The sequence below is a fragment of the Salvelinus namaycush genome, chromosome 31, assembly GCF_016432855.1.
Source record: "Salvelinus namaycush isolate Seneca chromosome 31, SaNama_1.0, whole genome shotgun sequence".
In the NCBI taxonomy this organism is placed as follows: Eukaryota; Metazoa; Chordata; class Actinopteri; order Salmoniformes; family Salmonidae; genus Salvelinus; species Salvelinus namaycush.
In genome coordinates this window covers 17,624,861-17,652,796 of record NC_052337.1, presented here as the reverse complement: position 1 = coordinate 17,652,796, position 27,936 = coordinate 17,624,861, and the positions used below count along the sequence as shown (strand labels likewise).

The 27,936-nt window shown below is 44.2% G+C and overlaps 1 protein-coding gene across 2 annotated transcripts; it reads right to left on the bottom strand.

Annotated features, from left to right (window-relative positions):
* Positions 1-177: 177 nt before the first annotated feature.
* p2rx4a (purinergic receptor P2X, ligand-gated ion channel, 4a) lies at positions 178-27,936 on the bottom strand. Of its 2 annotated transcripts, XM_038970206.1 has the most exons (13): positions 27,828-27,936; positions 27,235-27,297; positions 26,790-26,937; positions 26,304-26,375; positions 8,683-8,755; positions 5,365-5,461; positions 5,182-5,262; positions 3,705-3,846; positions 2,558-2,694; positions 2,013-2,106; positions 1,809-1,874; positions 1,537-1,632; positions 794-1,383 (listed from the first exon to the last, which is right to left on the bottom strand). In XM_038970206.1, the coding sequence occupies exons 1-13, from the start codon at positions 27,884-27,886 to the stop codon at positions 1,363-1,365; spliced, it is 1,149 nt and encodes a 382-aa protein (XP_038826134.1). In that variant the 5' UTR covers positions 27,887-27,936; the 3' UTR covers positions 794-1,362. The 2 variants fall into 2 exon arrangements, with proteins under 2 accessions (XP_038826133.1, XP_038826134.1); XM_038970205.1 differs by lacking the exon at positions 27,828-27,936 and having other exon boundaries at positions 178-1,383; positions 27,235-27,759.

Sequence of the window (27,936 nt, the reverse complement as noted above, 5' to 3'; positions counted from 1 at the left end):
GTTTTCGCCTCGTCATTATACGGTATTGTGTGTAGATTCTGTAGACACACAAGGCTGTAACGTAACAAAATGTGTGAAAAGTCAAGGGGTCTGAATACTTTCCGAAGGCACTGTATAACACATAACCACTCAATGACTGAAAGAATACTATAGGCTACACCAAGACAGAAACAAGAGTTATAGAAAAATTTACAATGTTTATTAAAGTACAACACAGGTGAACCTGAATGTCCTCAAATAAAGAGGATTGTTATTAGCACTGGGCCTTCACAGCAAGCAGTGAAACATTTCTCATTAGCTAGGTTTCCATCCAATTGGCGACAGATTTATGCGAAAATTCTAAAATCCACAAAAACAATATGCGCATTTTCCCACCGGAGGTGTTTTCATCAAATGGACTTGTTGCAGATAAAAGGCTGTGTGTGATAACGGAGTACACATAATACCTTTTGTGGATATATTTCCATGTACCGAATAAAAAAATAAGTTAAATGGGTTTCCATCACATTTTCAACTCTACTGATGGTTTTCTCACAAACATTTTGGCCTTATATAGAGAGTGTGTCCACCATATGCACGCTGTTGGCTAGAGCTCACATTTAGCCTACATGATGACATTATTATGGACAAAAGAGCAAAAAAATATATTTTTCAAATGGCAGCCAAGCATCGATGATCATGTCACCAGAAAAATACCCTTGATATTTATTGGAAAGAAACATCAAGCTCATCACCTTGTACTTTCACCACCTTGTAAAGTTCATCATAACTTATTTCATCTGTAGCCTAATAAACTGCATGCTTTCCCAATGAGTCGTAGTGGGAGGACCACACAACATGTAATCGTGTGACTCCAAGTTTACTTTTATATGATGGTTATTATATAAATATTTGAGCATTAAGGCGTTTTCACAGATGTTTCTCGCATAATTAATTTTACAGACACAAAAAGATCCCACTTTGTCTAGCGTATTTTGTTTTGGCGACATTTGTAACGTTTACAAAAACATTTTCCGTTTCCATCAGGCCTGTCATTATGTTTTTTTTCAAACATGTAATTTATGCTTAAAAAGGTTGGATGGAGACCTAGTTAATGAGTGAATGTGAATGATTCTCGGCTCTAATCCGAGTTGATTTAATAAAATAGAATGACACACCAAATGTTCCGTCCCTACAGCTCTGAATGGTTAGCCGAAACAAGACATTTTCAGGATCGTTAGCAAGCTGCAAGCCTGTGGAAGATTGTAGTATGTGGATCATGAAAAGAGTGCTGGGATTCAATCCAGAAAAATGCAGTTTCACATTTCCATCTTGATATGCTGTATACACAGTTGTTTCTGCTCGACATGATTTGTTGTGGCTTTATGGTGTTTCATTTGAAAGCTTTAAAACAGAAAATGTCTATTATAAGGGGATTGAAAAAACAGGACTAAAATCAAGTATGATCACTTTTGGCCAAAAGGGCTTAATAGGTACAATTCTTTGCATTATCAGTATTGAACAGGTCATTCTTAAATTAGAAAAACTATTACTCACCAATTGAAAGTCATCAACATAAGAATATTTCTGTTCGTTATAGATGTTTTTTTTCGTCATGCATGTCAGCACAATCCAATCACAAACAACAGTCACCTTCAAAGAGTAGAAACTTGCAATTAATATAAATAAACAATCGTATGCAACGGACCATGTTCTAGTGATACCATCTATAAACCCTTTATAAAGGATAAGATTTTACCCATTTAATATATGTATACAGTTTCCATAACGACAACACATACAGCATGTGATAGAAGTACTATATTTACCAAGCCAAGGAGGGCAAGACCAGCACCAACATTCAGCAGTGTTGGCACTATGTTAAATTTTCCAGCCTGAAGCAGAGACATTTAACCAGTTTAACTAGAACACCAGGATTTTATAACTACAACGCCATTTCATTCATTATTTTATGACATTAAAATAATCATATCAAAGTTAAAATGGCTTAGATTGTTTCTGTGAAAGCTCACCTGACCAAAAACCATGACATCGAAACGTATTCCGAATCCTTTGATTAATGTCCTTGTCTCTTCATTGTTACCATTTTTGTAATATTTGGCAAATCTGTGGGAAAAGAAAAGCACAAAGAGTGTTGCCAAAAATCGTCTTAAAAAAACAAAAGGACATCAATATTTTATATTTACACTACCTATGGTTGTAATAATTTGGGGTCAGAGATAAATCTGATAAATCTATCTATCGATGTGGTTGTAGTCTAAAAACAAAAGTTCAACATAACTTATTTCATCTGTAGCCTAATAAACTGCATGCTTTCCCAATGAGTCGTAGTGGGAGGGCCACACAACATGTAATCGTGTGACTCCAAGTTCACTTTTATATGATGGTTATTATATAAATATTTGAGCATTAAGGCGTTTTCACAGATGTTTCTCGCATAATTAATTTTACAGACACAAAAAGATCCCACTTTGTCTAGCGTATTTTGTTTTGGCAACATTTGTAACGTTTACAAAAACATTTTCCGTTTCCATCAGGCCTGTCATCAGGCCTATACCTGAAGTTGTATCCAGGCGCCACATTGTTCACTGGGTCCTTGTTGTCCAGGCGACGGAAGGTGTACCTAGGCACACACCAGCTGCTTGGCATGTCCAGATCACATTCCCAACGGATCTGGACACCCATAACCCCACCCTAGACAAAGACAATCAACGTAGATAAGGATGCAGTTTACATGGATTTTACAAATGAAAACCAGCTGAGACATAAAAGATGCTATGCTGCATGTTAGATTACTCGACATGAATCAAAATGCCATAAGATATATCATGACATTTTGACTAATATACAGGGAGTATACCAAACATTAGGTACACCTTCCTAATACTGATTTGCAACCCCCCTTTTTTCCCTCAACATAGCCTCAATTCGTCGGGGCATGGACTCTACAAAAAGCATGTCGAAAGCATTCCGCAGGGATGTTGGCCCGTGTTGACTCCAATGCTTCCCACAGTTGTGCCAAGTTGGCTTGATGTCCTTTGGGTGGTGGACCATTCTTGATACACACGGGAAACTGTTGAGTGTGAAAAACCCAGCACGGTTGCAGTTTTTTTTATACAAGCCGGTGCGCCAGGCACCTACTACCATACCCCATTCAAAGGCACTTCAATATTTTGTCTTGTCCATTCATCCTATGAATGGCACACATACACAATCCTCCTTCAATTGTCTCAAGGCTTAAAAACCTTTCTTTAACCTGTCTCCTCTTCATCTACACCGATTGAAGCGGATATAACAAGTGACATCAATAAGGGATCATAGCTTTCACCTGGATTCACCTGGTCAGTCTATGTCATGGAAAGAGCAGGTGTTCATAATGTTTTGTACACTCAGTGTAGACCATGCCTTTAGGGTAGTTTGCAGAAAAATATTCTGGTGAACAATATTTGTCAAAGTTGCCAATGTGGTTAACCCTCATCCCATCAAGAGAATAAGGTCATGACATATCAGTGTCTAAATCTATGTATGACCTGATAGGTGTGGGCGTAAGCAAACACTTGTATTGTACATGTTATGGGAAGCCGTTTTTTAGGCTGAAAGACAGTAAGTAACAATGTTCTTAAAGTTTTGTATACTCAGTGTATATCCCCATCTTACCAAATGTTAAATAACTTGGGAGTTTTTAAAAAGAAGCAGGCACTTACATGGACAGCCATGGTCTGAAAGTCCTCATTGGCCTCTGTGACCATGTCTTTGAGTCTGAAGATCGGGCAGTCTGGATCAGTGATGCGATTGAATACACATTGTTCCAAGTAGGTCTTGTTGACATAGGGCAAGATATTCCTTCTGCAGAACAGACAAAAATATCATAGTTATAGTGTTGCATGCAGTTGCCCTGACTGCAATTCCACATTGTTTATCACTGTGTCCAATGCAACAAATCTTGGTATCGCTTTATTTGGATAGTCTGTAGAGGATCTACAGATGGACTATCAGTAACATTTCAACTACACTATATATACAAAATTATGTGCACACCCCTTCAAATTAGTGGATTCGGCTATTTCAGCCACACTCTTTGATGACAGGTGTATAAAATCGAGTGCACAGCCATACAATCTCCGTTGGCAGTAGAATGGCCTTACTGAAGAGCTCAGTGACTTTCAATGTGGCACAGTCATAGGATGCCACCTTTCCAACAAGTCAGTTCGGCAAATTTCTGCCCTGCTAGAGCTGTAAGTGCTGTTATTGTGAAGTGGAAATGTCTAGGAGCAACAAGGACTCAGCCGTGATGTGGTAGGCTACACAAGCTCACAGAACGGGACCGCCGAGTGCTGAAGCACGCAGTGCGTTAAAATAGTCTGTCCTCGATTGCAACACTCTCTACCAAACTGCGTCAGGAAGAACTGTTCGTAGGGAGCTTCATGAAGTGGGCTTCCATGGCCGAACAGCCGCACACAAGCGCAATGCCAAGCATCAGCTGGAGTGACGTAAAGCTCGCCACCATTGGACTCTGGCGCATTGCAAACCATCTGGCAGTCCGACAGACGAATCTGGGTGTGGCGGATGCCAGGAGAACGCTACCTGCCCCAATGCATAGTGGCAACTGTACAGTTGGGTGGAGGAGGAATGATGGTCTGTTTTTTTTTTTTCATGGTTCAGGCTCGGCCCCTTTGTTCCAGTGAAGGGAATTCTTAACGCTACAGCATACAATGACATTCTTGACGATTCTGTGTTCCTACTTTGTGGCAACAGTACGGGGAAGGCCCTTTCCTGTTTCAGCATGCACATAGCGAGGTCCATACAGAAGTGATTTGTCAAGATTGGTGTGGAAGAACTTGACTGGCCTGCACAGAGCCCTGGCCTCAACCCCATTAAAAACCTTTGGGGTGAATTGGAACGTCTGGGGGACCAACTCCATATTCATGCCCAGGATTTTGGAATGAGATGTTTGACGAGCAGGTGTCCACATACCTTTGGTCATGTAGTGCATCTACTTATCCTTACCCTAAACTTAACCCTTATCCTAACTTTAACCCTCACACGTATTCTAAACCGAACCATAACCTTAGCAAGCAGTTGCTTATCCAGACTGTGCAAATAAAGTGTGACCCAAATCTTAAATGGAATTTAGCTCGTAACATATTTATCAAGTCACAAAAATGTAAAAACTTGACTTACTTATTGAAGTTGAATTTGGGGTACCGGATGCTGTTCTTTATAAGCACTGTGAAGTTCTCTGCATCTGCCAACATTGGAGGACTAAAGACAATTATATTGTGAAATTATTAAAACATTCTAGATGGATTATGTAAAATAAAAGCAAATACAACCTTTTCCACCTTGGTACTCAATAGTTCTTACTTGGGCGGTTCCTTATCTAACTCCAGCGGGCACCAAGCCAGAACCTCACATGTCTTATCCACAGCTGAGTACTTCACACATTTCCCAGTCTGAACACCTGAGGGGAGATAGTCACTTTAAAGGAGAACGTCAGTGAAAAACAATAATGTGACTCTCATTCTACAAGTAAGTGGTAGACTGTCTTTAAATCTAATTGACACATTGAGAGCTTGGGACTATAAGGTTCTATCTGCAAAAATATGACTCTGAGATAATTGGCTTTACATTTCCAATGTTGTCAGCAATTTGTATAATGTATTCTTTTGAACTTAACATGAATTGGGGTATTTAGAGTACTATATACAGTTGAAGTCGGAAGTTTACATACACGTTAGCCAAATACATTTAAATTCAGTTTTTCACAATTCCTGACATTCAATCCTAGTAAAAACTCCCTGTCTTAGGTCAGTTAGGATCACCACTTTATTTTAAGAATGTGAAATGTCAGAATAATAGTAGAGAGAATGATTTATTTCAGCTTTTATTTCTTTCATCACATTCCCAGTGGGTCAGAAGTTTACATACACTCAATTAGTATTTGGTAGCATTGCCTTTAAATTATTTAACTTGGGTCAAGCGTTTCGGGTAGCCTTCCACAAGCTTCCCACAGTAAGTTGGGTGAATTTTGGCCCATTCCTCCTGACAGGTGGGTGGGATGACCTGAAATATTCTGCTTTTACAAAATGTGATGCTGTTTTCAAATGAAACACAATACCTTGCTCTTGTTAAAGCTTTTAGAATTGATTTGTTTTAAAACAAATCTTAAAACAAATCAATTCCAAAAGCTTTAACAAGAGCATGGTATTGTGTTTCATTTGAGTCAGGTTTGTAGGCCTCCTTGCTTGCACACGCTTTTCAGTTCTACCCACAAATTTTCTATGGGATTGAGGTCAGGGCTTTGTGAAGGTCACTCCAATGCCTTGACTTTGTTTTCCTTAGGCCATTTTGCCTTTGGAAGTATGCTTGGGGTCATTGTCCATTTGGAAGACCTATTTGCGACCAAGCTTTAACTTCCTGACTGATGTCTTGAGATGTTGCTTCAATATATCCACATATGTTTGAAGGTAGGCCTTGAAATACATCCACAGGTACACCTCCAATTGACTCAAAATGATGTCAATTAGCCTATCAGAAGCTTCTAAAGCCATGACATAATTTTCTGGAATTTTCCAAGCTGTTTAAAGGCACAGTCAACTTAGTGTATGTACATTTCTGACCCACTGGAACTGTGATACAGTAAATTATAAGTGAAATAATCTGTCTGGTAACAACTTTTGGAAAAATGACTTGTGTCATGCACAAAGTAGATGTCCTAACCAACTTGCCAACTATAGTTTGTTAACAAGAAATTTGTGGAGTGGTTGAAAAACGAGTTTTAATGACTCCAACCTAAGTGTATGTAAACTTCCGACTTTAACTGTAGGTAGAGAACATTGAACAGAACAAGGCTAGGTCCCCCCAAAATTGTTTTTATTAAAATGCAGATAGAACCTTATACAGTGCCTTCAGAAGGTATTCACACCCCTTTACTTTTTCCACATTTTGTTGTGATAGACTGAATTTAAAATGGATTAAATTGAGATTTGGTGTCACTGGCCTACACACAATACCCCATACTGGCAAAGTGGAATTATGTTTTTAGAAATGTAATTAAAAATGAAAAGCTGAAATATATTGAGTCAAAAAGTATTCAACCCCTTTGTTATGGCAAGTCTAAATAAGTTCAAGAGAAAAATTTGCTTAAAAAGTCACAGAATAATTTGCATGGACTCTGTGTGCAATAATAGTGTTTAATAATGATTTTTGAATGACTATCTCATCTCGGTACCCCACACATACAATTATCTGTAAGGTCCCTCAGTCGAGCAGCGAATTTCAAACACAGATTCAACCACAAAGACCAGGGAGGTTTTCCAATGCCTCGCAAAGAAGGGCACATATTGGCGGGTAAAAAAAAAAGCATACATTGAATATCCCTTTGAGCATGGTGAAGGTATTAATTACCCTTTGTAAGGTGTATCAATACATCCAATCACTACAAAGATACAGGCGTCCTTCCTAACAGTTACAGAGTTTTATGGCTGTGATAGAAGAAAACTGGCACTAAGGTAAAACTGCAAAAAAATGTGGCAAAGAAATTAACTTTATGTTCTGAAAAGAAAGCATTATGTTTGGGACAAATCTAACACAACACATCAATGAGTACCACTCTTCATATTTTCAAGTATGGTGGTGGATGCATCATGTTATGGGTATGCTTGTCATGGGCAAGGACGAGGGAGTTTTACTAAGCACAGGCTAAATCCTAGAGGAAAACCTGGTTCTGTCTGCTTTCTAACAGACACTGGGAGACAAATTCATTTCAGCAGGACAATAACCTAAAACAGTGTTTCCCCAACAATGGTCCTCGAGTACCCCCAACAGTACACAGTTTTGTTGTAGCCCTAAAACACAAGGCCAACTGTACACTGGAGTTGCTTACCAAGACTACATTGAATGTGTGGCCTAGTTACAGTGTTGACTTAAATCAGCTTGAAAATGTATGACAATACTTGAAACTGGCTGTCGAGCAATGATCAACAGCCAACTTGACAGAGCTTAAAGAATGTGTGCAAAGCTCTTAGAGAGACTTACCCAGGAAGACTTACAGTTGTAATCACTGCCAAAGGTGATTCTAACATTTATTGACTCAGGGGTGTGAATACTTATGTAAATGAGATATTTCTGTATTTAATTTTCTATACATTTGCAAAAACGACTAAAATATGTTCTCACTTTGTCATTATGGGGTATTGTGTGTAGATGGGTGATTTTTAAAGTTATTTAATCCATTTTGAATTCAAGCTGTAACACAACAAAATGTGGAATAAGTCAAGGGGTATGAATACTTTCTGAAGGCACTGTAGTGCCAAGCTCTCAACATATGACATGGTACTGTAATGATTATTGAATGGTAATGCTCAGTTGGTAGATCATGGCACTTGCAATGCCAGGGTTGTGGGTTCGATTCCCACGGGACCAGTATGAAAAAAGTATGAAAATGTATGCAGTCACTACTGTAAGTCGCTCTGGATAAGAGCGTCTGCTAAATGACTAAAATGTAAAATGTAAAATGTAATGCTACCATCTAGTGACAATACAAGGCCTTTTTCTTTTACAGAAAGCCTTATAATCTACATCTCAAACATAGAACAAGGATTAGATCATAATATATGATAACTCAGATATAGAAATGGATCAATGACGATTTCCCCAATGTCAAAATCTTAATATCCTTACCATTGCCTCGGGTATCACGTGAGCCAGCCTTGCAGTCCCTGTCTGAGGTGCAGTCAAAACCAGTTTTTGGGACCTGAACGCATGACAGCATGAGTGTAATTTTTTAAAGCTTAAAAATATATCTTAGACTTAGACGCTATACAGAACTTGAACCTCTATGAGTACCAAAAACGGGTCCCCTAAAAATGTTGTCCAGAAATGACCTCAATGGACAGAAAGGGGTACACCTCCCTACACCCAAGAACAGAAGCATGTTTTCCTAAAACAGGATGTGTGATTTAATGAGAGACAATATAAAGCTAATAATACATTGCTTATGTATATAAATCATACAGCCAATTTTCTAAGAAAAATTTGACGTAAAACATTTGCAAATACATTCTAATAGTGCATCTTTAACTTTTCTATCATGCACATGACTCGAGGGCTGGACTTCATCCAATAGAAAGCATTAGTAATGGTGTCTTTTTGTAGGCACTAATGGAGGCTTACTCATTGGCCAAAACCTATAGATTCTGACCGGTCAGATAGCGAACAACAATGACAAGAAGCTGGGGAATCGTAGGTGGCTCGTTTCAGCTCGTGGGTATCTTGTTATTAATACCATGTGTTGTTTTGAGGTGTTTTGATTTATGTCTAGACCCGGTGTCAGAACAAAATCAGTTGGACAGGCATTTGATTTCCAAAGGCGGGCCCGTTTCCATTTCACGGGACCTCCTATGTGTGCACACACTTTTTACATGAGTGTTGTAGTAAAGCCCATAGGCAGCTTATGAGTGTTATAGTAAAGCCTGTAGGCAGCTCATGAGTGTTATAGTAAAGCCCGTAGGCAGCTCATGAGTGTTATAGTAAAGCCCGTAGGCAGCTCATGAGTTTTGGGTAGATGGTGGAAGTGGTTGATGAGTTCGAATTAAGCAGCGTGTTGAGTAAATTTGGTGAAGACGAATGTTCTGAATGGACAACAGTAGTGTCGGAAACTGGAACAAAAAGTTAATTGTCTAAAATTGCAGTGGAGGATACGTGTTGTGGCGTACAGCAGGTCAGCCACCAGGGAGAGACTTGTCGAGGCCTGGTGACAGACGGAGTCTACATCACGAGGCGATGGCTCCCTCTGCTGGACGTGCCAGGTCTCGATGGGCTCTCCGGCCAGGACTAATTGGGGCTGATTGTGGTTTGTGAGTAATCAAGGGCTGATTGCTCACCAGCTGGATGAGCCCCATAAAGCTGCCAGAAGGGCAGCACACGGGAGAAGGGACTGGGGGAAGAAAGGTTACTCCCGTATAGTTGGGGACGGTACGAGAGATAAAAGTAGGGAGCTCAGTTTTTGTTCCCCACAGGATACAGCAAGACCCGGAGCCCAGAAGACGGTATCCCGGAGAGGGTCTTATAGGGGAGACCTATTATTTTATTTTGGTTTGTTATTCAAATAAACACCCTTGAAACCGAGCTAATCCTACTCTGTCCATGTCTGATCTGTGTAAACGTTTTGACCAAACCCCCAGGTCTGCCACAAGTGGTGGAGAATGCGGGCATTCTGATAACGTGGTCAGATCAGGGTTGACGTTTACGCAGCATCAGCATGGACGAGTTGATAGCTCAGTTCGTCCGGGCCCAACAGGCGGAACAGCGGCTACAAAATGTCCGCCTCGTTGAGGAAATCAGGAAGCTACAAGGAGTGTCTACTGAATCACATCCAAAGCAGTTTTTAATCAAGCTAACGGAAGACGACGACATTGAAACATACCTCTGTACATTTGAACGGACAGCACTATGGGAAGGATGGCCAAGGCCGAAGTGGGCAAGTCTGCTGGCCCCGTTCCTCTCTGGGAATGCCCAAAAGGCGTATTGGGACCTGAACGACGAACAGTATTGGGACCTAACTACGACGGACTCAAATGGGAGATACTCAGCCTCTACGGGTACAGCCTGGCCCATCGGGCTCAACTGTTCCACAACTGGAGGTTCGTAGCCGACGCATCCTCCCGAGCCCAGATGAGTGACCTACTGCGCGTCACCAGGGCATGGCTCTTAACCGAGGTATCCACCCTCTCCATCCTAGACAAAGTGGTCCTGGATCGCTTCTTACAGGCGCTACCCCACGACATGAAGAGGGCAACGAGTCTATGCGCGCCCCAGACCTTGGAGGGCATCCTGGAAGCAGTAGAGATGCATCAGAACACTCAGGCCCTGCTGAGTGGGAGCTGGGCCGAGTCGGGTACGGAAGGACAGCCCCCCCGCTGTGTCCCCCGAACCGACAGTCGGCAGGGCCAAATGACCGCAAACCCGTGGAGAGACGGCTGGGGCAGGGCCGACCCGCCACCGACGACCCCAGGTAGATGGAGACCAAAGGAGGTGTTTTGAGTGTGGCGCCTGGGGGCACATTGCCTGGAATTGCCCGGCTTGAGAGAAGTCGATGCCATCAGCAAGCCCCGGACGCGAGGTGGGTCACGCAGTGAACTACGTCACCTCCTGTTGGGCGCACCACGAATCAACTGCACCCATGGTACCGGTGAAGGTTGACGGACACAACACAGAAGCTCTATTAGACTCCGGAAGTATGGTTACGCTCGTAACCATGAGCCTGCTGAACCAGGGGACCGAACGTGGTATGGAGATGTCTATTTCCTGTGTTCACGGTGACACAAAGCGGTATTCAACCGTATGGGCCAATATCATGACGCCACAAGGGAACTGCCAGATGATAGTGGGTGCAGTACCAGAGTTGCCGGTACCTCTCCTCCTAGTGGGACGAGATTGTCCGCTGTTCGCGGCCCTGTGGAGGCACGAGCTGAGGAAAAAGGTCAGAGCCATCCGAAGACGAGAGCGAGGACGACCCATCATCGCCTGTCCGGCCCGAAAGCAAATGTTTCATTAACCTGTATCTACGGGTCCAGAGTCGGCGGGACGCCGGAACCCGAACCCCCTGGGGAACCACTGGAGAAGGAGCCCAGCCTCCTCCTCCTTGATTTCGAGGAGCCAGTCGAGACAGCCACTGGGGGCCAACTGAGGGGACAATTCGGAGGTTCAGAGGATCCGAACTTGAAAGCCGCCGCAACCAAGTGATAGCGGTCGATGGACAGCTACTTCTGGGGGTGAGTGACTGGCGATACCCCCATTTCCAAATCAAGAATAACCTTTTGTATCAGGTGTCGCACCAACAGGGGGAACTTCGAGAGGTATTGTTGCTGCCCTGACGCTACGTGGGAACCGTTCTTCAGCTGGCCCTCACCCAACTGTTGGGGGCGCACCTGGGAATGGAGAAGACCCGGGAACGGACCGCCGCCCGGTTCCACTGGCCCGGGATGAGGAAGGCCATGGGAGACTATTGTCGCACCGGAGTGTCAAATCACTGCCCCAAAAGCACACTTCCGAAACCCGCTGGTCCCCCTACCGATCATCGGGGTGCCCTTTGTAACACCTCACCATGGACATAGTGGGACCCCTGGTAAAAACAGCACGAGATCACCGGTACATCCTGATAATACTAGATTATGCCACCCGGTATCCCGAGGCCATTCCCCTACGGGTGGAGGTATCCAAGGGAATCGCCCGGGAACTGTTCTACCTCTTTAGCCGGGTGGGCATCCCGAACGAGATCCTGACAGACCAAGGTACTGAGTTTATATCCTGCCTAATGAAAGATGTATGTACTCTCCTGCAGATCAGGCAGATCCAGACCTCCGTCTTTCACCCACAGACGGATGGGCTCGTCGAGCGGTTCAATAAAACGCTCAAACAAATGCTGTGGAAGGTCATTGAGCAGGACGGGAAGAACTGGGACCAGCTACTACCCTACCTAATGTTCTCAATCCGAGAAGTACCTCAGTCCTCCACTGGTTTTCCCCCTATCGAACTCCTCTACGGGAGGAGGCCACGCGGCCTACTGGACCTCGCCAAGGTGGTGTGGGAAGCCCAACCGACCCCCTTACGCAGCGTGGTAGAGCACGAGGAGATGATGAGGGAGCGGATGACAGCCATATGGCCAGTGGTAAGGGAACATATGGAGAAGGCCCAACGCGCCCAAGCCCAGGTCTACAATCGGGGAACCCAGCCCCGAGAATTCCAGGTGGGAGACAAGGTGTTGGCCTTAATCCCCACGGCCGAAAGTAAGTTCCTGGCAACATGGCACGGGCCATACGAGGTGATAGAGAAGCTGGGACCCGTCAATTACCACGTACGGCAGCCGGGGAGACAGAAACCCCAACAGCTTTACCACGTGAACCTGTTGAAGAAGTGGTACGAGAGGACAGCCTTGGCCGTGTTATGGTAGGGACCTAGGACGCCATTGGTACCAGTGGTGGTCCCGAGCAATAAGGACCCCGGCCCAGAAGCAGGCGCTCAGGGAGCTCGTCGATCGGAACACGGTGGTGTTCTCTGAGAAGCCAGGCCGCACGACCCTCAATGAACACCACATCGGTACCCGGCCCGGCGAAACGACACGGAAGAGGCCATATCGGATTCCTGAGGCCCGAAGGAAGGCCGTGAAGCAGGAAGTGGAGGCTATGCTGAGGATGGGGGTCGTTGAAGAGTCCCACAGTGCATGGTACAGCCCCATGGTGTTGTTGCCCAAACTGGACGGTAGCCTGCGCTTCTGTCATGATTTCCGGGGTGTGAACGAAATCAGCTTGTTCGACGCCTACCCCATGCCTAGGGTGGACGAGCTCATCGAACGATTGGGAAAGGCCTGGTACATCAGCACCCTTGACCTGACCAAAGGATATTGTCAGGTACCATTGGCAGCCTCCTCCCGGGAGAAGACGGCGTTTGACACCAGACGGATTATATCAGTACTGGGTGCTCCCGTTCGGTCTCCACGGAGCCCCGCCCACATTCCAGCGCCTGATGGACAAAGTACTTCGACCCCACCAGCAGTGGCCTATTTGGATGATGTCATCATCCACAGCCAAGGTTGGGAAGAGCACCTGACACGCCTCCAGGCGGTGCTGGACACGCTCAGGCTAGCCGGGTTGACAGCGAACCCCAAGAAATGCAAACTAGGGTTCGAGGAGGTGGAGTACCTTGGGTATTTGATCGGATGGGGGAAGCACCAGGAGAGGAAGGTTCACGCAGTACTTGACTGGCCCGTTCCACGCACCAAGTCACAGGTCAAGTCCTTCCTGGGACTGGCAGGATACTATAGCCGGTTTATCCCCAACTTTGTGGCTATAGCCTGCCCCCTCACTGATCTAACCGGGGCCCGCCTCCCGAAAACAGTGAAATGGACGGGCGAGACAGAAGCGGCGTTCAGGCGCCTGAAGGAAGCGCTGTGCTCCCATCCAATTCAGATACACGATGCGGAGGAGCACACCCTCATGTACATAAGCCGAAAGCTGATACCCAGAGAGAAAAAGTACTCTATTGTTGAGAAAGAGTGTCTAGCGGTGAAGTGAGCGCTAGACACCCTCAAGTATTACCTGCTAGGTACCCACGTCACCCTGGTTACTGACCAGGGGAAGGGGCACAAACGATCGGGTCACCAGGTGGTTCTTGTCCCTTCAACGCTTCTCTTTTTCTGTTGTGCACAGGTTAGGGGCGAAGCATGGAAACGTGAATGCCCTATTGAGAAGGGAGACATACGTCACACTGATGACAGCCCCCTCCCCGACAGAGCTAAGGGGGGGTGGCGTACAGCAGGTCAGCCACCAGGGAGAGATTCGTCGAGGCCTGGTGACAGACGGAGTCTACATCACGAGGCGATGGCTCCCTCTGCTGGACGTGCCAGGTCTCGACGGGCTCTCCGGCCAGGACTAATTGGGGCTGATTGTGGTTTGTGAGTAATCAAGGGCTGATTGCTCACCAGCTGGACGGGTCCCATAAAGCTGCCAGAAGGGCAGCACACGGGAGAAGGGACTGGGGGAAGAAAGGTTACTCACGTATAGTTGGGGACGGTACGAGAGATAAAAGTAGAGAGCTCAGTTTTTGTTCTCCACAGGATACAGCAAGACTCGGAGCCCAGAAGACGGTATCCCGGAGAGGGTCTCATAGGGGAGACCTACTCTTTTCTTTTGGTTTGTTATTCAAATAAACACCCTGTCACGGCCGTTGAAAGAACTAGACCAAAGCGCAGCGTGGTCAGCGTATTTTTATTAGAAATGACGCCGGCAAAAATTAACAATACAAAACAACCGTGAAGCTTAAGGGCTATGTGCCACAAACGAAGTTAACTTCCCCCACTGAAAGGAGGGAAAAGGTCTAGCTAAGTATGGTTCCCAATCAGAGACAACAATAGACAGCTGTCCCTGATTGAGAACCATACCCGGCCAAAACCTAGAAATACAAAATCATAGAAAACAAAAACATATAATGCCCACCCCAAATCACACCCTGACCAAACCAAATAGAGACATAAAAAGGCTCTCTAAGATCAGGGCGTGACACACCCTTGAAACCGAGCTAATCCTACTCTGTCCGTGTCTGATCTGTGTAAACGTTTTGACCAAGCCCCCTGGTCTGCCACAGTGTGTAAATTATAATGAATCGCTTCTTGTTGGGATGCGGTTGTTGAGTAAGGATGCATATGTGGGAAACCCATTTGAGGTGTCATAAATGGTGAAGTATGTGCTTGGAAACGTGGAGTCTGTTAGAGTAACCAGGATTGGTCTTATTTTGATTCATTGTATTTCTGACGAGCAGAGGAAGATTGCAGTGGGTCTCAAAAGAATCCGGACAACAGAAGTTTTGTGTTTTGAACTTTGGAGTAGAGCACCCGTCAAAGGACTCATCTCAGGGATGACGACGGATGTTATCGTGGAGAAATTACAAGATTATGTTAATAATACTGTTATTGCATCAAATGGTTGTTTTATGCAACAAAATAGGGTTCTTAGAACTCTGTGTCTGTGTGAACTGAGAGGAGCTTCTGAGATTTAACTCTAGCAACTGATTTATGATTGTCTTGTCCTCTCTCAGAACCCGCATTCCATAGAATGAGTTAGTGTTTGTGTGCCGGGAGGTACCAGGGTGGAGATGGCTCCGGTATGGATAATAATGTTGTATTCGGCGCATGTGACAAATAAGATTTGATTTGATGAGAGGAACTTTGTTTTGGGGGCCAGACCCTGGTTTCTACACAATGAGAACAGTCTTTACAGTCTGCTGTGAATTATTAGTATCTTTCATACAAATCCTAACCTTGTGACCCATTCCATACATCTGATGTTTGTCATGAACATTCAGGAAGATGTACTTTGCTATAAAATGCTGTGGCTCAAATCCACTCATTGGGCTCTCAACGAATCATCTAGGGGTGATTCGTCGACCAGCTTCATTATTGCAATAATTAATCGATGTTATTAATACGTTTTGAATAAAGTAATATCCTGATTGGGATTGATCTTGTCTCTCCTCATTATTGATTAAAATTTCCACGACAATGTTCAGGTTGAATACCTGAAGAGAATTCCTGGCGTGGTTGGTGCTCGGCGTCTGACCTGCTGGGTGAATGGAGAAAAAGAAGTCTGTCGGTCCTGTTGTTTTTTGATGAAGAGAAAATACCTATGCATGTGAAGCTTGGTTATGTAAGATACACTGCAGTGGCTTGGGGACAAAAGCTCTTACGGCGTAAGTATCGTAAAGGATTTGGCCATGTTTGAAGTGTGTGCAGACGAACAGAGTATACTGAAGAGCGGTGTGCAGAAGGACGACAGTGTTGCAATTGTGGTGGGGATCATCATCCTGAGTTCCTGGAGTGCCTTGTAAGGGTGAAGGAAATTGAGGTGGCAAAATAATTAAGGAAACAAGAGATGCCAGTGAAGAGATGGTAGTGGATACACCACAGCCTGTAGTAAATGTTTGCTGCCAGACAAAAGATACCCTGTGTGTTAAAAAGGTGGATTTTGTTGCGTTCATTGCCACAGTTATAAACTGTACAGCACAAGTCTCAAAGAAGTCGAAAAAACTAGACATTATTGTGGCTGCAGCAGAAAAGTTTTTGGGACTCAGGGATTTTACATTGGAAGACTTGCAATGGGTACTGGCGCCAGAAGACCCACCCTCCCAGGTTCCCCTTGAGCCTGTGTAGGGACCAGATCTGTTTTATTTATTTTTAACAGAAAAGTTGTTTGACTTTTTATTTATTTATTTTTTGGTAGTTCGAAGAAGCTTATTGGTTTCAAGTTTGGGGAAGCTTACAATTTATCCTACCATTTCTACCGACCTGCGTGTCACGGCTGTCGACAAAAGAGGACCACGGTGCAGCGTGGTAAGCGTACATTTTCTTTATTAATCAAAATGACGCCAAACAAAACAATAAACACTACCAAAAACAAACCGTGAAGCTCAAAGGCTATGTGCCCTAAACAAAGTCAACTTCCCACAAACACGGGTGGAAAAAATAGCTACCTAAGTATGTTTCTCAATCAGAGACAACGATAGACAGCTGCCTCTGGTTGAGAACCACACCCGGCCAAACACAAAGAAAAGATAGAAATAAAGAAACTAGAATGCCCACCCTAGTCACACTGCGTGCCAGTTATGACTATTTATATGTGCATTTATATATTTCCGTGGAACAGTTTAATTTCAATTAAAAAAAAAAAGTTCTCTCAAAATCATTGTCACGTGGTTAATCATAAAAATCTGAAGTAAAATTATAAAAATCTCAAATTAAACTGACGAGTGCACTGGACACATTGATACACTGTGATCCATTGGCAGCTAAAGAAATGAGAGCATAGAACTAAAAAGATAGCCTATAGGCTAATGCAACAGTAGGCCTATAACTTCCAACATGAACTAAGTAAAATACATAGACCTAAAGCCTACAAATAAAAGAGTAGAAAATATCCTGGCAAAAATTCTGGTTCTTTCAATCACATTCATCTCTCTTCTCTGCCTGTCTGCCACCTTTTCTATCTGTCTTGAACTATTGCTAGTGAAGTTCAACATTGTATCAAATTATTACAAGGTCTGGCCCGAAGGTGTCGCTAACAAACTTGCAACATATCACTAGCCTATTCCGGGCTCTCAAAGTTTCCTGTGCCAGTGAGATCCGGACAGAAATGTTTTTTTTTAATGACGTTTCCACTGGATATATGGGATCATCAGATAATGATATTTTGCTCTTTCACACTGAGGCTTGGTGATTTTTTAAATACTGATGAACTACAGTATCATTCACAATGGATGTTAAAAACCAGACTTTGTTGACTTGTGTGAGGCGAAGAAAAAATGTGTGGTGTATGTGGTGAGTTAAGACAATGAGAAATAAGATGGGCACATTCCTACATATACAATGCATTCTGGAGACTCACCATGTCTTCGCCACCCCCCCCCCCCCCCCCCCTTCTTCTTCTTGATGTAATATTTTAAATTATTCTCAAGACACGTTATCTTCACACGCTTTTCACTAACAGCCACAACTCAAATCAGCTAGACCTATTCAGCTAGACCTATTGCCAAGCGCATTCCCCAAATAGAGGCTTCCTAAACACACTTGTGATTTGAAATGATCCACAGCTATTTCTTTTTTTAAAGAATGTGGCTAAGTCATGCTTCCTGGTGAAGTATTTTGAATGATTTTACTTAGACAAGAGTAATTATATATGTTTGGTGAAACATCACTTTACATCAGGGCAATCCAGCATCCTAACTGTGCACCTGCCAACTTTCTTTTCTAGAGGCTGAAACCAGAGATCTGTATATAATGATGACAAGCTCATGTCACCGGCATTTGTGCCAAAGGAGGGAAGGCAGGCGACAAGCTTAGGTCTGCATATTATTTCCATAGAAACCCATTAAGCTTATAAAGGACAGATTTTGGCACGAGTGAGCCCTCTCACTTCGCCACTTCCTCTCTGCTGAGACTATATTACTGGAGAAAGCATCAGAGCGAGTGAAACAGCGGCCCCTATATTTAGCCCATGAATCTGATGCTGTCTGGACAGAAATAGTATGACATGCCATACTCTTTTGTTCCAGACAGCATCAGATACATGTTCTACACATAACAAGACAGAGAGGCGCTGTTTTGATCACTTGGTGCTTTAACTGAGATTGATGCGTCTTTCTGTTGGCGCACGTCTTGGCCATCATCGACTCAGTGGGTTTTGTCCAACATGTCTCCGGACCTACACTACAGGTCAAAAGTTTTAGAACACCTACTCATTCAAGGGAATTTCTTTATTTTTACTATTTTCTACATTGTAGAATAATAGTGAAGACATAAAAACTATGAAATAACACATATATTATTTACTACATACTACATACTACATCATGTAGTAACCAAAAAAAGTGTTAAACAAATCAAAATATACATTTGAGATTCTTCAAATAGCCATCCTTAGATCTTATCTGTCAGGAAAGATGTCAGTTCGTCACTGTGGATGGTTTGTACTTTGACAACCTGATTGTAAGTTTCGGTGTTCCTCAAGGTTCTGTTTTAGAACCACTATTGTTTTTATAATATATTCTACCTCTTGGTGATGTCATTCAGAAACACAATGTCAACTTTCACTGCTATGCGGAGGACACAGCTGTACATTTCGATGAAACATGGTGAAGCCCCAAAATTGCCTACCCTGGAAGCCTGTGTTTCAGACATAAAGAAGTGGATGGCGGCAAATATTTTACTTTTAAACTCGGACAAAACAGAGATGCTATTTCTAGGTCACAAGAAACAAAAATATCTGCTGTCGGATCTGAAAAAGAATCTTGATGGTTGTACAGTCATCTCAGATAAATAAAAAAAACTGTGAAGAACCTTGGCGTTACTTTGGACCTCTCTCTTTTTATGATCATATGCCTTACTGTCCGGTTACCCGGATAAAGCACTAAATAAACTTCAGTTAGTGCTAAACACAGATGCTAGAATCTTGACTAGGTCCAAAAAATGTGATCATATTACTCCAGTGCTAGCCTCTCTACACTGGCTTCCTGTTAAGGCTAGGGCTGATTTCAAGGTTTTACTGCTAACTTACAAAGCATTACATGGGCTTGTGCCTACAGTACCTATCTCTCCAATTTGGTCCTGCCATACATACCTAAAGGTGTCTAGACTACTGTCACAAGACGCAGGCCTCCTTATTGTCCCTAGAACTTCTAAGCAAACAGCTGGAGGCAGGGCTTTCTCCTATATAGCTAAATTTTCATGGAATGGTCTGCCTATCCATGTGAGAGATGCATGTGAGAGACGCAGACTCTGTCTTGACCTTTAAGTCTTTCCTTATATTTTGTTGTTTTTCTCTCTAATTTTGTGATATCCAATTGGTAGTTACAGTCTTGTCCCATCACTGCAACTTCCTTACGGACTCGGGAGAGGCAAAAGTCGAGAGCCATGCATCCTCCGAAACACGACCCTGCCAAGCCGCACTGCTTCTTGACACATTGCTCGCTTAACCTGGAAGCCAGCCGCATCAGGAATACATGGCCTGATGACTCCTGGCTGTGCCCAGTCCACCTGGTCGTGCTGCTGCTCCAGTTTCAACGGTTCTGCCAGCGGCTATAGAACCCTGACCTGTTAACCGGACATGCTACCTTGTCCCATTAATTTCTCCCATAAGAATGGCCAACGAACCAGAGGTAGAAAATGAAAAAAAATCAGTTTTCTAGGACTAAAAGCTGTCCAGCTAAATTACAAGACAATAAAACAATATTGAGTAATGACTAGCTGCTATGAAAACCTTTAGGAATGCATACTGTTAGCCAAATAGAGGCTTTCTGTTATCCAAGTCACACATAATGTCACGCCCTGACCGTAGAGATCCTTATTATTCTCTATGTTTGGTTAGGTCAGGGTGTGACTTGGGTGGGAAAGTCTGTTTTCTATTTCTTTGTTTTTGGCCGAGTGTGGTTCCCAATCAGAGGCAGCTGTCTATCGTTGTTTCTGATTGGGGATCATATATAAGTTGTCATTTTCCTTGTGGGTTTTGTGGGATCTCGTTTTCTGTTTAGTGTCTGTGCCTGACAGAGCTGTTCGCTTTCGTTTTTTTGTCTTTGTTATTTTGTTTTGGTGTCATCAATAAAAAGACAATGTCCGCCTACCATGCTGCGCCTTGGTCCACTCTTCATTCTACAAACGAGAGCCGTAACAGAAGATCCCACCAAAAACGGACCAAGCAGCGTGGCCAGGAGGACTGGACATGGGAGGACATCTTAGACGGGAAAGGATCCTGGACGTGGGAGGAGATCCAGGCCGGAATGGATCGCCTTCCATGGGAGCAGACGGAGGCAGCGAGGGAGGAACAACGTCGACACCGGGGTTCGCAACCTCGAAGGAAGCACGAGAGGCAGCCCCCAATTGTTTTGGGGGGAGCACACGGGGAGATTGGCGGAGTCAGGGTTTAGACCTGAGCCAACTCCCCGTGCTTACCGTGGGGAGCGTGTGACCGGTCAGGCACCGTGTTATGCGGTGATGCGCACTGTGTCTCCAGTGCGCATTCACAGCCCGGTGCTCTCTGTGCCAGCGCCCCGCATTTGCCGTGCTAGAGTGGGCATTCAGCCGGGACGGATTGTGCCGGCTCGGCGCTCCTGGTCTCCGGTGCGTCTCTTCGGCCCAGGATATCCTGCGCCGGCTCTGTGCACTGTGTCTCTGGTGCGCCTTCACAGCCCAGTGTGTCCTGTGCCAGCGCCCCGCATTTGCCGGGCGAAAGTAAGCATCCAGCCAGGACGGGTTGTGCCAGCTCTACGCTCGAGACCTCCAGTGCGCCTCCACGGCCCAGTGTATCCGGTGCCACCTCAACGCACCAGGCTTCCAGTGCATCTCCCCAGTCCGGTGAGACCTGTTCCGGCTCCACGTACCAGGCCTCCAGTGTGTCTCCCCAGCCTGGTAAGCCCTGTGGCAGCTCCACGCACCAGGCTGCCAGTACGTCTCCTCAGTCCGGTGAGACCTGTTCCGGCTCCACGTACGAAGCCTCCAGTGATGATCCATGGCCCGGAGCCTGTAGTGATGATCCACGGCACGAAGCCTCCAGTGATAATCCATGGCCCGGCGCCTCCAGTGATGATCCATGGCCCGGAGCCTGTAGGGTTAATCCATGGCACGAAGCCTCCAGTGATGATCCATGGCCCGGAGCCTGTAGCAATGACCCATGGCATGGAGCCTGCAGCGACGGTCCCCGGTCCGGAGCCTTCAGCGACGGTCCCCGGTCCGGAGCCTTCAGCGACGGTCCCCGGTCCGGAGCCTTCAGCGACGATCTCCAGTCCGGAGCCTCCAGCGATGGTCCCCAGTCCGGAGCCTGCAGCGAAGGTTCCCAGTCCGGAGCCTGCAGCGATGGTCTCCAGTCCGGAGCTTACAGGGGGGGTTCCTAGCCTGGAGTCCCCGACGACGATCTACGGTCCGGAGGTCCCGGCGACGATCCCTGCACCAGAGGCGCCACCGAAGTGGGGGGAGCCTCAAGCGGAGCGGGGTCTGCGTCTCACACCAGAGCCTCCACCAAGAGTAGATGCCCACCCGGACCCTCCCCTATAGGTTCAGGTTTGCGGCCGGAGTCCGCACCTTTGGGGGGGGTTACTGTCACGCCCTGACCGTAGAGATCCTTATTATTGTCTATGTTTGGTTAGGTCAGGGTGTGACTCAGGTGGGAAAGTCTATGTTTTCTATTTCTTTGTTTTTGGCCGAGTGTGGTTCCCAATCAGAGGCAGCTGTCTATCGTTGTCTCTGATTGGGGATCATATATCAGTTGTCATTTTCCTTGTGGGTTTTGTGGGATCTTGTTTTCTGTTTAGTGTCTGTGCCTGACAGAACTGTTTGCTTTCGTTTTTTTGTCTTTGTTATTTTGTTTTGGTGTCATCAATAAAAAGACTATGTACGCCTACCACGCTGCGCCTTGGTCCACTCTTCCTTCTACAAATGAGAGCCGTAACTGTAACGGCTGTCGTTGGAATGAGACCAAAGCGCAGCGTGGAAAGTGTTCATGATTTAATGTTAAAAAAAAAAAACTCTCAAACAAAATGACAAAAGGTGAAAACGAAAGCGCACAGTTCTGTCAGGAAAAAAACACTATACAGAAAACAACATCCCACAAAACCCAAACGGAAAATGACAACTTATATATGCTCCCCAATCAGAGACAACGATAGACAGCTGCCTCTGATTGGGAACCACACTAACATAGAAATAAGGAAACTAGAATGCCCACCCTAGTCACACCCTGACCAAACCAAAATAGAGAATAAAAACCTCTCTATGGCCAGGGCGTGACAGTAACACATAAAAAATTTGGCTTTAGCCATTGTCCTTGAAAATATCCATTCTGGCTGCACACAGGCACAAGCACTCAGACATTCTCACTTCCCCAAAGTCATTGTACAACTTATCCTAGATCCCCAAAGTCAATTAGAAACTACATTCTTATAGCGCATCTTTAACTTCTCTATCATGCACATGACTTGAGGGTTGGACTCCATCCAATAGAGAGCAATAGTAATGGCGTCTTTTTGTAGGCACTAACGAAGGCTTACTCCGCTATGGCTTGTTGACCAAAGTATATAGACGAGTTGGCTGACAACATCATGATAATGATGGCACGCATCGATGTGGCCGGAAGGCGTGCATTGTAATGATTCTGAACGGTCACATAGCTAGCAACAATGACAAGAAGCTGCCATGTGGGGAATCGTAGGTGGCTCATTTCAGCTCATTGTATCTTGTTATTGATACCATGTCTTGTTTTGAGGCGTTTTGACTGACGTCATGTCTATGCTAATATGGCTAAAATTGGCTAGCTAGCTAACCAACAACTGTAATTAAGTATTTGAGAGACAACAAGTGCTCATTGTACAAATGTATTTAGGTTTTCAATAAACATTTGGACATGAAATATAGTTTACATGTTGTCGAAGATCTAAGCCAACCCTGTCTGCTTTGCCCCATAGTTGTGCACGTGTCGGTTTAGTTGCTAAACCACCAACCAGTCTATTGGGAAATGAATGGGTTTTTGTAGGATTTGGGGATAGACACCGAAAATAAGGTCTATGGTAAACACATGCTAGGAGAGCTTATATATGTTTTGTTCTATGAAATGATCTTAATCAGCTAACATCGCTTTTTGTGCTTATTTCGAAGCGTTTAATCAAAATAAGTACAAAGCACATAAAGGCTTCAAAATTCATAAAGGTCATGTTAACTGACTGATATTATCTCATAGAACAAAACATATAAGATCTACTAAGCCTGTGTTAACCTCAGACCTTATTTTCTCTGTTTATCCCAAAACCCATTCTTTCCACATTCATTTCCCCCATAGGAACGACCAACAAACCTGAGGTAGAAAATGCAACCAAAAATAAATAAATTAGGACTACAAGCTGTCGAGCTCTATTACAAGACAATAAAACAATAGTGAGCAATGACTAGTTGCAATAAAATCCTTTAGGAATGCATACTGTTAGCCAAATAGAGTCCTTCGGTTATCCAAGTCACACACAAACATTTAGGCTTCAGCCATTGTCTTTGAAAATATCCATTCTGGCTGCACACAGGCACAAGCACTCAGACATTCTCACTTCCCCAAAGTCATTGTACAACTTATCTTCTTATGGCTGCAATCCCGTTAACGGGATCGATATGACAACAGCCAGTGAAAGTGCAGGGCGCCAAATTCAAACAGAAATCTCATAATTAAAATTCCTCAAACATACATGTATCTCATACCATTTTAAAGGTAATCTTGTTGTTAATCCCACCAAAGTGTCCGATTTCAAATAGGCTTTTCAGCGAAAGCACCACAAACGATTATGTTAGGTCACCACCAACTCAAAGAAAAATTCTGCCATTTTTCCAGCCAAAGAGAGAAGTCACAAAAAGCACAAATAGAGATAAAATTAATCACTAACCTTTGATGATCTTCATCAGATGACACTCATAGGACTTCATATTACACAATGCATATATGTCTTGTTCGATTAAGTTAATATTTATATCCAAAAACCTCCGTTTACATTGGCGCCATTGTAACAGTATAACTTTAGTATGTCCCCTCGCCCCGACCCGGGCGCGAACCAGGGACCCTCTGCACACATCAACAACGGTCGCCCACGAAGCATCGTTACCCATCGCTCCACAAAGGCCGCGGCCCTTGCAGAGCAAGGGGCAACACTACTTCTAGGTTTCAGAGCAAGTGACGTAACTGATTGAAACGCTACTAGCGCGTACCCGCTAACTAGCTAGCCATTTCACATCCGTTACACTCACCCCCCTTTCAACCTCCTCCTTTTTCCGCAGCAACCAGTGATCCAGGTCAACAGCATCAATGTTACAGTATAACTTTAAACCGTCCCCTCGCCCCGACACGGGCGCGAACCAGGGACCCTCTGCACACATCAACAACGGTCGCCCACGAAGCATCGTTACCCATCGCTCCACAAAGGCCACGGCCCTTGCAGAGCAAGGGGCAACACTACTTCTAGGTTTCAGAGCAAGTGACGTAACTGATTGAAACGCTACTAGCGCGTACCCGCTAACTAGCTAGCCATTTCACATCCGTTACACCATGTTCAGAAATGCCTCCAAAATATCCTGAGAAATTGCAGAGCCACGTCAAATAACAAAAATACTCATTATAAACTTTGATGAAAGATACATGTTTTACATAGAATTAAAGATACACTTGTTCTTAATGCAACCGCTGTGTCAGATTTCAAAAAGTTTAACGGCAAAACACAATATTCAATATTCTGAAAACAGTGTTCAGCCACAAAAGCAAGCCATACTGTTACCCGCCCAAATTGTGCAGTCAACAAAACTCATAAAAAGCATTATAAATCTTCACTTACCTTTGCTGATCTTCGTCGGAATGCACTCCCAGGACTCCCACTTCCAGAAGAAATGTTCATTTTTTCAGTAATGTCCATCATTTATGTCCAAATAGCTATTTTTGTTGCGTGTTTGGTATACAAATCCAACGTCAGGGAAGCGAGTTCACTAAAACCTGACGAAATGTCCAAAAGTTCCGTAACAGTCCGTAGAAACATGTGAAACGATGTATTGAATATTTAGAATGTTTTTAACATAAATCTTGAATAACGTTCCAACTGGAGAATTACATTGACTTCAGATGAGCGATGGAAGGGAGCTCCATCTCATGTGAACACACATGGTCAAAGAATGGTCACCTCATGGCAGACCTGACTAATTCTCCTCTCATCCGGCCCCCCTTCACAGTAGAGTCATCAGACAAAGTTCTACAGACTGTTGACATCTAGTGGAAGCCGTTATAAGTGAAAACTCATCCATATCTCGCTGTGATTTCAATGGGAGCTTGGTTGAAAATCTACCAGCCTCAGAATTTCCACTTCCTGTTTGGATTTTTTCTCAGGTTTTTGCCTGCCATATGAGTTCTGTTATACTCACAGACATAATTCAAACAGTTTTAGAAACTTCATGCATAATATGCATATATTAGCAACTATGACTGAGGAGCAGGCCGTTTACTCTGGGCAACTCTGTGCACCTTTCATCCAAGCTACTCAATACTGCCTCTGCAGCCATAAGAAGTTATCCTAGATGTTGTAATAAAATTGAAGTTTTAGATCAAAATGTAGAAAGTAGAGCCTTTTCCATGAACATATCTTCAGGTGGATGGGATATTCAGTATGTTAGATAGGCCGTCATTGTAAATAAGAATTTGTTCTTAACTGACTTGCCTAGTTAAATAAAGGTTACATTTTAAAAAATGTCTTACCTCTGGACAGTGCGACTGAGTTTGGTTCAGAGTGATGAGCAGGTTCGTCAGCACAAAGAAAGAGCTCTCCTCCTGCCACAAATCAAAAAACTCAAATTACTTCTCTCAAACATACAATCATCAATGGGTTTGACCTATTCACATGGCTTTTGATTGAAATAAAGTTAGTAGGACACAGTTGTTTCATCTCTGACACACATTCCATGTTTTAGTCTGAGCAGCGGTATACCACTCCCAATGGATTTTCTATTTTAGTACAAGGTCACCCCAACTGACCCAAAAGCCAAAATGTGCACGAAGCTAAAGTGAAACAAGCAGGAACCATAAAACTCCACTGTGCCAGTGAAGTTGAGGTCACACCCACCATGATGGGTGTCAGTCAGCCTGGCATCAGGTGACTGGGGGAAGTAAAGGGTACCTGTATTTGGTGGTGGTGATTACAATAGACCAGGCCTATACTTCATCTTCTATACGTCTGGGTGATACCTGTGGTGGGATGACATAGTCTGCCACATCCCAGATTCGCAGGCCCAGGTCGGAAGTGTTGGTCAGGGCGATGCCCTTCACCTTGGTCGTGACAGAGCTGAGGACTGCATCCGTGTCCTGGTAGCCTTTGTTCAGCACACAGACATACCTGCATAGGTGTGCAAGGGGGGATGCAAAGAGGTGGTCAATGCATTATGGGCTTACCTTTATTCCCAGGTCCATGTGGCTTAAAAGTATCACATAGGGTGAATCACAGAGATATCGTTGTATATTTTTTATATAATATATATGAAAACAAGTTAAATATTGCCCAAAAAATCTTGTGACAGCTGTGGCTATGATGGCAGTATAGGAAGGGGTACTGACGAAACCACTTTGTTTGATTAGTAAACATAAGTCAATATGAAATTGTTAGAATGTCATGTGGTCTTTATGCGACACTTACCCGATCACATATGCAATCACTAAAGCCTGCGTGATTCTGTTGAGGGTTCCAACCTTGAAGCTCCTAATTACAAGAATTTTCGGTGTTGAATATTCGAAAAAACATTGACATATGGACGCACAACATCCCATCGTTTTCATCATGTTTTCTGCCTCCGAAAAAAGGGATTAAAAACGCTATTTTGTATCCTCATAAAAAAACGAGATAGCCCGACCGTTTTAAGGATATCTTCCCTGTATGTCACGGGTTTTCGAAAAAAAACAACAGGCAGTTTAACTTTCACGGTCCGTGCTACCCGGGATCCTTGGGACGTCCCGACCCCCAGTGAAGTTGAAATGTAAAATGGTTGAGGGTTATGGTTAGGTAGCCTAAGGGTTAGGTAAGGGTTGTGGTTAGGGTAAGGGCTTAAGGTTAAAGTAAGGGTTTAGTGTCGGGAAGTCCCAAGGATCGCGGATAGCACTAACCGAACTTTAACCCCACTGTAATTTCCCTGTCTTCCGCACACGTTTAGATTGAAGCGGTTCCCTTTTTATTTCCCAATAATGAAACAAGCTACTTTGAGCTGACGCATCATTTTTCATATTTAGACCTACCATCTAGTATGGCAAATGTCAAATAAGTTCACAGAGCGGTAAAAGCAAAGATATTTCATTTGTTTCTTTTAATCCTCTCTGGGAAAAGTCCGACCTTCGGTACCCTTTG

Bases quoted from the DNA above. Each gene is read 5' to 3' on its own strand.
- p2rx4a (XM_038970205.1), bottom strand. From the start codon at position 27,377: ATGATGAAAACGATGGGATGTTGTGCGTCCATATGTCAATGTTTTTTC. The intron at 26,938-27,234 runs GTAAGTGTCGCA...ACACCTATGCAG, and splicing joins GTGATTGCATATGTGATCGG to GTATGTCTGTGTGCTGAACA. The intron at 1,384-1,536 runs GTGAGTAATAGT...TCTGTTTTAAAG, and splicing joins ATGTTGATGACTTTCAATTG to CTTTCAAATGAAACACCATA.